This window comes from Perognathus longimembris, chromosome 15 (assembly GCF_023159225.1).
Source record: "Perognathus longimembris pacificus isolate PPM17 chromosome 15, ASM2315922v1, whole genome shotgun sequence".
Classification (NCBI taxonomy): Eukaryota; Metazoa; Chordata; class Mammalia; order Rodentia; family Heteromyidae; genus Perognathus; species Perognathus longimembris.
Window position 1 is genome coordinate 13,547,757 of NC_063175.1, and position 12,341 is coordinate 13,560,097.

General features: G+C 38.6%; 1 protein-coding gene across 1 annotated transcript in view; it reads right to left on the minus strand.

The window, feature by feature from the left end:
• Stxbp3 (syntaxin binding protein 3) overlaps positions 1-12,341 on the minus strand; it is a 70,534-nt gene that overhangs the window by 15,306 nt on the left and 42,887 nt on the right. The window contains exons 10-12 of the mRNA XM_048363107.1: positions 9,196-9,291; positions 9,011-9,068; positions 727-792 (exon numbers count right to left, since the gene is read on the minus strand). Coding sequence (XP_048219064.1) covers positions 727-792; positions 9,011-9,068; positions 9,196-9,291 — 220 coding nt within the window. The remainder of the gene's footprint in view (positions 1-726; positions 793-9,010; positions 9,069-9,195; positions 9,292-12,341) is intronic.

Consider the following 12,341-nt stretch of genomic DNA (forward strand, 5'->3'; position numbering starts at 1 on the left):
ATGACAGGGGATAAGCAACAGACAGCAAGTGATAAATTGTGTGGTCTTTGAGAGTAATGAAAATGAGGCAATGAAAATAAATGAAGTCCTAACAGCCAAATGCAAAAGGTTTCATTTTTATCACTGGTTTTTGACAAGGGTATAAAATGACAAAAACATGAAGATTATTCTGACAGTGATTCATAAGAAGGGCTGTATCAGTAAAATTATTATTATTATTATTTATTTTTGCCAATCCTGGGGCTTGAACTCAGGGCCTGGGCACTGTCCTTCAGCTTCTTTTGCTCAAGGATAGCACTCTACCACTAGAGCCACAGCGAAACTTCTGGCCTTTTTTGTTTATGTGGCACTGAGGAATCGAACCCAGGGCTGCTGCATGCATGCTAGGCTAGTACTCTACCACTAAACCACATTCCCAGCTCAGGAAACAAAAACAAAAAACACACAAACATACAGTCCTACCACATACAAGCTGTTAAATCTACTAATATGTTATTAAATCTGATATGTTATTAATTGTAAGAAACATGAGAATAACAACCTTTGACTGGTCAGTCTTAATGCTGAATTTTCCTACAAAGTTGGTAAATATTTAAAATTATTCTAAGCTGTTCAAAACTAAGATTACATAGTTTAAGATGGAATAAGTACAAATAATACAAGTACAGAACTGGAGAGATCAACTGACTAAAAGAGTAGGGCATCAATATATACAATACTGTTTACCTTAGTAATCTGCTTACGGAAATGGGGCATCTTTTTCATCAGTTGAGTAAGAGCACTAAGTGATGTCTAGAAATAAAGAAAAATATTGTAAGCAAACCTCTGATTTAATTATCTTATATTTCAACTTGTCCATCCTGAAGTTTTAAATATTACCAAACTATGAGGGAGGAGGTAACAAACAGTAAAAGAAATGTGTCCAATGCCTAATGTATGAAACTGTAACCTCTCTGTACATCAGTTTGACAATAAAAATTTTTTTTAAAAAAGAAAACTAAAAAAAATGTGAACATTCCTAAAAAAAATTATCAAACTTAGTTACTTAAGAAACACTTGGAAAAATTCTAAATAAAGTTTCAGATGCTCCTAATCTCAGTCACAGTCAAGCAGCTGATATTAAAATGACTCTGTCCCCATAAACAAATAAAAAAGTGGACAAAAAAAACCCTTTAGCTTTCAGGCAGTGGATAAAAACAGTAGAGTGAAAGAAAGCACAAAAGTGATCCTTGAATTCACCCTCCCTTCTTTATGGGAATGCTTTCCATACGGAAAGGAAACAGAGTTAAAAAGGAATACCCAGATATTCAATCCCAGTCTGCCTTGAGACTAAACAAGTGAAAACTCTCACTGTAACATTGCCTAACACAAAGTCTCAAAAGAATCAGGGTATTCTTTAGCAGTCTAACTCTGGTCAGAATGAAACTCAATATGCTCTGTAGAGAGAAGGTCAGCTATAGCCATTGTCATGAATCATACACAATGGTTAGCATCCAAGTAAAAATCAACAGAAGGGTAAACAGGAAAGTGGTTAATAGTCATGACAAAATAGTCAGTTTCAGAGGTTCATGTCTACCAATTAAGATCCCTAATCGTGAGATAAAGGGAATGGGACCTGAAGTATCATAGAGACTAACTGCAATGAAATTGCTTTCAGGACATGAATCTCCGAGTCCTTCCTCTGGGGTATCTATGCCTATTGTTTTTTGTCGGTGTAGGGCTTGAACTCAGGGACTGGGCACTGTCCCTGAGCTCTTTCACTGAGGGCTAGCTCTACCACTTTGAGCCACAGTTCCACTTACCATTTTCTGGGGGTTAACTGGAGATGAGTTTCATGGACTTTTCTACCCGAGCTGGCTTTGAACTGTGATCCTCAGATCTCAACCTCCTGAGGAGCTAGGATTACAGGTGTGAGCCACCAGCGCCCAGCCTATGCCTATTTTTTTTTTTTTGGCCAGTCCTGGGTGCCTTGAACTCAGGGCCTGAGCACTGTCCCTGGCTTCTTTTTGCTCAAGGCTAGCAAGCACTCTACCACTTGAGCCACAGCGCCACTTCTGGCCATTTTCTAGATATGTGGTGCTGAGGAATTGAACCCAGGGCTTCATGTATAGGAGGCAAGCCACTAGGCCATATTCCCAGCCCTGCCTGTGGTTTTGATAAGCCCTCTGCCATCCAGTAGCAGATATTCTTCCTTGTATCGATGGCTATAATGTAATTATTAAAGATGGGACTAAGAAAACAACTGTATAAGTTTGCTATTATGGAATCTGAAGCAGATTGATGTGGACTTAAGGGCAACCTCGGCCTTGGTCCTGGGACCCACTAAAAGAGAGGGTGGCTGGCATTAGGAAGTTACCTCCTATCATGTCAGTACCGGGGGTGCCAATGAACTGGCCAAAGGGCAGGAGCTACAGTTAGAAACTATCCATGTCATTGTGGGGTAGGTAGCCTGACAGCATGTTTGATATGCTTAAGCAGAGATATCTATGTCCCCAATATTAAGATGCAAGTATTGGATGAGGTTGATAAAATATTTTTTTTTTTTTTTTTTTTTGGCCAGTCCTGGGCCTTGGACTCAGGGCCTGAGCACTGTCCCTGGCTTCTTCCCGCTCAAGGCTAGCACTCTGCCACTTGAGCCACAGCGCCGCTTCTGGCCGTTTTTCTGTATATGTGGTGCTGGGGAATCGAACCTAGGGCCTCGTGTATCCGAGGCAGGCACTCTTGCCACTAGGCTATATCCCCAGCCCCTGGTTGATAAAATATTAAGCAGTAGATTCAAGGATCAGATAGACTTATGACATATACCAAAAGCTAAAAAGAAACACCCAAGTGTTTTCTGCTGTCAGCTACAATGCCTTCTAATGTTCTTGAGGTGACCAAGAATGATGAGAAATCTCATTCTGATTAGCATCAAGAAGGAAAAAAAAAGGTTATCGGGCCTATTTGCCAATTCTGACATCAATCTGAAATCAGAGGAGTAGAAACTATGGCTCGTAAGAAATCCTGACCACCAAGGCAATTATGTTCATCAATACTAGAAGTGACTGGGCTCACTAGGAAGATATAGGTCTAAGGTTTCATGTTTGCCATGCATGGAATATACATGAAAGATAGGAAATAGGACCATGAGGGAGTTGTGTTCTGGCTCTAGCAGGGTATTGATTGTCGGACAAAGGCATTAATGCATAGCAGTTTTCTATAGTTATCAACTATGACCTTTCAACTAACAGGGAAAACTATAGCTAAACCAAATATAAAATATGTAGAATACAGAAAAAAATATATATAATACATGTGATTAGAGTCAGAGAGAGAGACAGAGAGAGAGAGAGACAGAGAGGAAGAGAGAAAGAAAGAAAAGGGACAAAATCAAGATATGAGAAAATAATGGCTACAATTTTAACCAATATGATGAAACTTGGGAACATAATGATTCAAGCAGCTAGCAAACCCCAAGGAGGATAAATACCAAGAAGCCTACATCATAGCATGGTAAATCATGCCAAATTATTAAAAGTCAAAAAGAAAATTTTCAGTAAAACAATGATATAAGACTGCTAGCTAGCTTCTGTGTGTGTGTGAGTGTGTGCGCACACGCGCGTGTGTTGGTGCACCAGTACAAGGGCTTGAATTCAGGGCCTCTTACTTGGGCCAGTTCTCTTGCTCATGTATGGTGCTCTACCACTTGAGCCATATCTCTAGCCCAGAGTTTTGCTAGTTAATTGTTGAAGTGGAGCCTTGTAGACTTTGAACCATGGTCCTCCAGGTTTTAGCTTTCTTGGTAGCTAGGATTATAAGTATGAGACACCAGTATCCAGCTAATACCTAGCTTCTTAAACAGGAATTATGTCAGAAGGTATATATTAAAACCTTTAAATTGATGGAAAAGTAAAAACCTTCTCAGCCCATGATTCTAACTTTAGCAAAAATATCTTTGAAAAAACAACTTGTGAAACAAGATGTCCTCAAAAAAAAAAAAAAAAGTTGAGATAATTCAGTCTGACCTAGATGGAAAAACTAAGGGGCAAGAGGAGTAAACATCACTAGATAGGATAAATATATGAATAATAAAAGCCCACTGAGCACTTAAGACAAAAAACAGGTGAGCTGGGTGCTGGTGGTTCATGTCAATAATCCTAGCAGGAGGCTAAGATGTGAAGATCGGGCAGGAAAGCCATGAGACTCTTTGATGTTGTTAGTCACGGGGCTTGGAATCCGGGCCTAGGTACTGTCCCTGAGCTCTTTTGCTCAAAGCTAGCATTCTATCACTTTCGAGCCATAGCTCCACTCCGGCTTTTGAGTAGTTAATTGGAGGTTAGAGTCTCATGGGGACTTTTCTACCTGGGCTGGCTTTGAATTGTGATCCTCAGATTTTAGCCTCCTAAGTAGCTAGGATTACAGGTGTGAGCCACCAGTGCCAGCTGGCTACCATGAGACTCTTATCTCCAATTAATTACCAAAAAGCTAGAAGTGGAGCTGTGGCTCAAGGGGTAGAGTGCTGATCTTGCGGGGGACGGTGAGGGGTAGGGGGAAGCTCAGGGACAGTGCTGAGGCCCTGAATTCAAGCTCCAAGACTGGCACCAAAAACTAAAAAAAAAAAAAAACAAAAAACCCTCCCAAATACCCAAAGAAACTGAAACAAGTGAGCTTATAACACATGTAAAATTTAAGAAGTAGCACAAAACAAGAAAAGAGATAAGTGGAGTTAAACTTGTACAAGGTTTCTGAATTATTCAGGACCTGATAGAAAGTATACTCTAAGGTAGGTAATAAGCCTATTAGTACTGACCTCACATTTGTTAAGCAGTCTCTATCACTTGAGCCACTCCAGCAAAGCTGGTACTGGAGCTTAAACTAAGGGCCTGGGCTTTATCTCTTAGCTGGTGTCTTACCACTTGAACCACAGCTTCACTTCTGGTTTTTCAGTGGTTCACATTTTAGAAAAGAGTCTCACATACTTTGCTGCCTGCCCTGGATTTGAACTGCGATCCCGAGTTGTCAACATGGAATAGCTAGGGTGAATAGCTAGGTGTGTGCCCCTGGTGCCTGGCTCTTGGGTATATTTTTAAGTGAGTAGATTAGGAGGATAAGAAAAAAAGTTGACATTTTATAAGATGCATTTGCAACCAGAATTGAATTCTACAATTTGATCATAAAGCCACCTTAAGACTTCATCACCTTTTCTTACCACCTCATCCAGTACACACAGTTACCTTAAATATCCTAAACTGAAATTTACTTGTCCGGAAATTGATGAGGACAGTAGTATTTAATGTTTGAGGATTAAATGAGATGATATATGGAGTTTGCTTGGGTCAGGCATTAGCCCAGAAAAAGTTAGCAAATATTACCCAGTGATATTAGCATTAACAGTTTAATATCAATATGCAGAGATTTACTTATTGACTTATGTCAATTACATAATCTCCAATATTTTTGGAAAAATCATTTTTAAACTATCTTTCAGGAAAAGTTTTGTATTTACATAATATTGAAGAATCTCCATGTATGCAGTAAATGCATACTCTGTAAAAAGAAAGAAAAAAAGAAATACACCTTAGAGGTCTAACATATCCAAGCTTATGCATGTAGTAATTTTATGTTATTTTTTCTGTTATAAAGCAAAGATAGGTTGGAGAGGTGATTCAAGCAGTAGAGCACTGCTTAGGAAGCACAGGTCCTAAATCCAAACCCTAGTACTGTTAAAACAAGCTAAGCACAGCATGGTTGTGGCGCACACCCTGTAATCCCCACCCTTCAAGGCAGAAGGGAGCTGAGGCCAGCGATGGCTACAGTGAGGCCCTACCTCAAAAGACCAAAGAGAGGATGAGGGCTCTAGCTCAAGTGGTAGAGTACTGTTTAGTAATCACAAGGCCCTCAGTTCAATGGTCAGCATTATTCCCTACCCCTCAAATACAAACAAGAAAAAGATCTGTATATTTTTTCAAGTACACACAAGGCATTTAACATATTATTCTGGATCACAAATCAAGTCTTAACAAACCTCAAAGCACTAAACTCATACAATACTTGTTCTCTGACTGTTGTCTAAGTTATAAGTCAGCAGCATAAAGGTAACTAGAAAATTACCAAGTGCTTTCAAATTTAAAAACACATTTTTGAATAACAAATAGCCAAAATAAATCATAATGAAGGGTAGAAAATGTACTGACTTGAATGAACACAAGTTAGTTCAAATCACCTGGTATGCACATCTAATATTAGGAAAGAAACAAGTGTAAAAATAAACAGTAGGAAATAAGAAAGGTTAAAAAAAATGCTACATACATCCAACTCAAGAAACTAGGAAAAAAACCTTAAACCAAAGGAAGTTGAAAGAAACTTAAGATCAAATGTAAATCAATATAAAACTAACCTATGACAAAGAAAATCAACAGTTAAAAGTTAGTTCTTTTAAATATTAAATAAATATTATCAATATATAAAAATTAATGACATGAAAACAAATTAAGATGAGTAAATAGACCTCAAAGATTAGAAAATAGAACATTAATACAGATTCTACTCACTGAGAAGATAATAAAAATATTTCAAAATTTAAATGTACTAAATTTCTTGAAAATCCAAGATCCCACAATTGACAAGAAAAATTAAAATTCTGAATAGCTATGTATCTGTTCAGGAACATGTATATAAATCTCTCTATATATATTTATTTATTTTGTTATGGTCTAGGGCTTGAACTCAGAGCCTAGGCAGTGTCCCTGAGCTTTTTTGATCAAGATTAGTGCTCTACCACTTAAGCCACAGCCTCACTCTGGTTTTTGGTGATTAATCGGAGATAGAGTCTCACAGACATTCGCGCTGGGACTGGCTTCAAATTGTGATCCTCAGATCTCAGTCTCCTGAGTGGCTAGGAGTAAGCCAATGGTGCCGGCCCTGTTAAGGAACTTAAAACTAAATATTTTTCCATAAAGAAAACTCCACGCCCAAATGGTGAATTCTTTCAAACAGTAAGACAAATAATGGTCTTATATAAATACTTCCAGATAATAAAATGAAGGTAATGCATCATAATTCATTTCATCAGACCATGAATGTATCAAATCCAAAGCACAGTTTAGTCTAGAAAGACATAACTGATTTAATGTTAGAAAACCAACATTACAATAATAGGATAAAGGAGAAAAAATAAAATTCCGAAGAAACATAAAATCTAACAATATTTCCCAGTTAAAAGAAAACAAATACAAGGGGGTAGCTTAGAAGTAGAGCACTTGCCTAGCATGTGTGTGACACCAGGTCTGATCCCTAGCACCATAAAGAAAAAAAAGGAGGGGCTGGGAATGTGGTCTAGGGGCAAGAGTGCTTGCCTTACACACATGAAGCTCTGGGTTTGATTCCTTAGCACCATATAAACAGAAAAAGCCAGAAGTGGCACTGTGGCTTAAGTGGTAGAGTGCTAGCCTTGAGCAAAAAGAAGCCAGGGACAGTGCTCAGGCCCTGAGTCCAAGGCTGGCAAAAAATAAAATAAAAAATTAAAAAAAAGGAAAAAATTTAAAAAAGCCTGCTGGCAGCCATGTACAGTGGCATCCAGCAGTCATGAGCCTGAGGAAGAAAAAAGTACTGCTAGCTAAAGGCCAGCCTGGCCTCTCATAGCAAGTTCTAGGCCAGCCTGGTCCACCTAGTGAGATTCTATCTCAAAAACAAAACAGGTTTTAAAAGAAAAAACAAAGAAGGCTTGAATTGTGATTTAAGTGATATAACATCTGTCTAAAAAGTACAGGGCCCTGAATTTAAATCCCAATATCACAAAAAACAAAAAGAAACATGTTAGCCAATTAAGAATAAGAAACATTCTTCATTTCATTAAGGATGTAATTAAAATAAACTTATCATAATACTCAATGATGGAATACCAAACATGTTTTCCCTAAGGATGAGAATAAGGACCTTCACTACCACCAGTTCTACTTTACATTATAATGAAAGTGTTATATTAACCAGAGTCTGGAGATACAAAAAAAAATAGAATTTTTTAAAATACCACTTATTTATAGCAACAAAAAATATCTAGAAATAACCCAAAATATGCAACAATTCTAGAATGAAAATTATATGACATTTTCCCCCTAGTCCTGGGCTTGAACACAGGGCCTGAGAACTGTCCTTGAGCTTTCTTTTGTTCAAGGCTAGGGCTCTAACATTTGAGCCTCAGCCCCACCTCTGGCTTTTGGGTGGTTAACTGCAAATAAGAGTGTCAGACTTTCCTGTGGGGGCTGGTTTTGACTCAGGATCCTCAGATCTCAGCCTCCTGAGTAGCTAGATTATAGGCATAAGCCACCAACACCTGGCTCATGGCAATGTTTTATAACTTGATCTACATGGTAGTTCTACACATGTATATATAAGCAAAAAGTTATCCAGTATACATTTAAGATTTGTGCACTATAGTTTTATGCCTCAATATAAAAATTCTAATAATGCACTAATGAAATTGACTAGTCAATTAAATGTTAACCTTATCTAAGCTTCAGTGGCTTCCACTTGTAATCCTAGGTACTTAGGAGACTGAGATTGGGAGGATTACCATTTGAGGCCACCTTTAGCAGCAAAGTCTATGAGGTCCCCTTTTCCCATGGCTGGACCCAGTAATACAAGCCTAAAACACAAGCTGCATGGGAAGCCAAGATTGGGAAGCCTAAAGAAGGCGGGTCACAGCTCAAGTGTGCACTCATCTGAGAGGCAAGATCCTATCTAAAATACAACCACCAAAAAAAACAAGGCTGGAGGGTGCCTCAAGTGTAGAGTACCAACTCAGCAAGTGTGAGGCCCTGAATTCAAACTCTGGAACAACAACAAGAAATACTACTGCTACTACTAAAAATAAACTTAGTGAAGAGACCACAGATAAAATACTGCTAATTTTTGAAATAAGATAATGGATACATAGTTGGGTTTTCTCTATTTCTCTTTATAGAATGTGCCAAACATAGAAACTTAAATAGTTCACCTTTGCCATTATTTGGAAAGTTAACTAAACTCTTACCTTTCCTTCTGTGGCTTTCTTTGTTGATGAAATTTCCTTCATAAGCTTTGGAATTTCCCTGTCAAAATTGAGAATTCTTTAAATTAGGTATAATTCTCATAGAACAATTTTAGGATTACAAAATGTACTATGGCACATTTAGTACCTAAAAACATGGAATTAAAAATTTAAATGGGTTGACATACTCTAACACAACTGCAATATGCCGATGTCTAATTCTGACCCAGAGGTCATCTTCTTCTTCAAGGATTGCTTCCTTTTCCTTCCCATCAGTTTTATATCTACAAGGAGATAGAAGCACAAAATTTTGGTATTTTTCCCCCAAAAGTGGAAAAAACATTCTTACAAACAATGATTTAGAATAAGAAATCCAAAAATACATATTCTCAATTCATTATTTTGGGATAATACCTATCAAAACTAAGGTATGTTATTATTACACTAAAAGTCAAAGTGCTATCTGTGCCTTGTATTCTTTTTCTTTTTCCAGTTTATTTTAAGACACTTCTCATCTCAAACATTTAGACTTAGATTCTTGGCAAAATGTTATCTTACAAAACAAGAATTCACTGTCTTGTAATCAACTTTCAGAGACTGCCCTGAGTACACGTGCCACGCATGGGCGGCTTGTCCCCCGAGCCCTCGGAAGGCTGAGGCAGGCAATCTGCAGTGCTACGCCTGCCCGGACAACCAAATTCTATTTCAAAAACAAAACCACAGGCATCTAAGTAGTAAAAATTGACAAAAAACCTTGGAAATACTAGTAATATGTATTCTAATTGCTTACAACTATTGTGATGTGCTAACAATTTATACCTCAATCATCAAACACCCATTAAAACAGCTATGTCACCCTCAATGCAGCCCAGTGAAGGTGTTTTGGAGTTGATACAATTAAAAACAGTGTATCTCACCTGCTTTATTTATTTAATTACTGGGGTTTTGAACTCAAGCTTTCATGCTTGTTGAGCAGGTGCTCTACCACTTGAGCCTCACTTTCAGCCCTTTCTGTGCCAGTTATTTTTGAGATAGAGTTCTGAGTTTTGTCTAGGTGGACAACAATCCTCCAATTTACATTTATGCTGGTCCTGAGGCTTGAACTCTGGGGCTAGGTGCTTTCTGTTACCTTCTGTGCTCAAGGCTGGTGATCTACCATTTGAGCCATACCGCCATTTCTGGTTTTTGGTGGTTAATGGAGATAAGAGTGGCATGGACTTTCCTGCCTGAGCTGGCTTTAAACGATGATCCTGAGTTGTCAGCCTCCTGAACAGCTAGGATTACAGGCATAAGCCACTGTCAGCAGCTTCTATTTTTCTTTTTTTATATACAAATACCTTACTTCCATTTGTAGAGCCAGGGAAAATTCAATTGCCCTGAGACTGTCAACTTCCTGAGCCAAAATTTAAAAGGATTGTATTGATCTTTCCTAACCTGGACTGAAGATAATACATGTAGATTTCTGCTATATGAACATATGACCATACAGTCATTTCTTTTTTAAAAAACAGCCATTTCTATACCCCCTCCCCAAAGTATAGGTCCTACTTATAAAACCACCTTTGTTATCTGGTATTTTTCTTTTTTCCTGCCAGTACTAGGGCTTGAACTTAGGACCTTGCACTTGTCACATGACTTTTCTGTCATGGCTATCCCTCTACCACTTGCACCCACACCTCTCCTTTTACTCATTAATTGGAGATGATGAGTCTTGGATTTGTCTGCTCAGGCTGGCTTCAAAATTTTGATCCTCAGACCTCAGCCTCCTGAGCATAGGTATAGGTCTGAGCCACTGGTGCCAATTTTGTATGTGATCTTAATAGAGATAAAATGCCTGTGTTTATATAAGTCTGCATGAAGGATGAAATCCCTTTTGTCACTTAAAGCACCACCTTGTACTCAGATAATACTTTTGACTTGTAAGTGGTTCACAACTTATTAATCAGTAACAAGCTTGGAAATACCCAAAAGATAATGACAATCCTTTTGGAGTAAACTTAAAGAAGTCATTGAGATGAAAATGATAGCTAGAATTTCCTGCTTTATTTTTTGTTTTCATTAAGAATTGCAATGCGGGGCTGGGAATATGGCCTAGTGGCAAGAGTGCTTGCCTCCTACACATGAAGTTCTTGGTTCGATTCCCCAGCACCACATATATGGAAAACAGCCAGAAGGGGCGCTGTGGCTCAGGTGGCAGAGTGCTAGCCTTGAGCGGGAAGAAGCCAGGGACAGTGCTCAGGCCCTGAGTCCAAGGCCCAGGACTGGCCAAAAAAAAAAAAAAAAAAAAGAATTGCGATGGGAGCTGGGTATTAGGTGGCTCATGCCTATAATCCTAGTTAATCAGGAGGCTGAGATATAAGGATCACAGTTCAAAGCCTGCTCAGATAGGAAAGCCTATGAGACACTTATCTCCAATTAACCACTAAAAACTGGAAGTGGAGCTGTGGCTCAAAGTAGTAGAGTCCTAGCATTGAGCAAAAAAGCTCAGGGACAGTGCCTAGCCCCTGAGTTCAAGCCCCATTACAGACAAAAAAAAAAAAAAAAGAAGAAGAAAAAAATACAAATTTGCTACATTTGGGTGCTGATGACCCATGCTTGTAATCCTAGTTACTCTGGAGGCTGAGATCTAAGGATCAAGGTTGAAGGCCAGCTTGGGCAGAAAAATCCTTGAGACTCATCTCCAAATATAACAAAAAAGTCAAGCTGGATGCTTGGCTCAAGTGAAAGAGCACTAGCCAGACAAGCAGTGAAGCAAACATGAAGCCCTGAGTTCAAGACACAATACTAGGGGGAAAAATGTGCTACCAAAACTAGATGAAAATTTGATTTAGACTAGTTTGGATTCTGAATAGGTTTTGAATACAAAATTTCTGGACTTGATTGATTGGCCATAAGATATGAGAGAAATGATAATAAAAAATTTTGACCTGCCCAGCTCTAGTAGCTGACATCTATAACCCTAGCAACTCAGAGAGCTGAGATAAGATTGAAGTTCAAAGCATCCCAGTAAAACAAATCCAAGAGAACTGTTTTAAAGTTTTCACTTAACATTAAAAAGCTAGAAGTGAAAGTATGGCTCAAGTGGTAGAGCACCAGCGTAGGAGGAAATAAAAGTGTAAGAGGTCTTGACTTTAAGCTCCAGAACTGGCACATGCATGCACACATGCACGCAGATGTGCGCATGCACACGCACACACGCGCACTGATCTGAGTAACTCTAGCTAAACTAGAGCTGTTGCTACTGAGATGGGAGAGGATGTAGTTAGAGCAGCATGATGGGAAATATCAGGAGCTCGGGTCTGGACATATAAGTTTAAGATGCTTATTAGACATC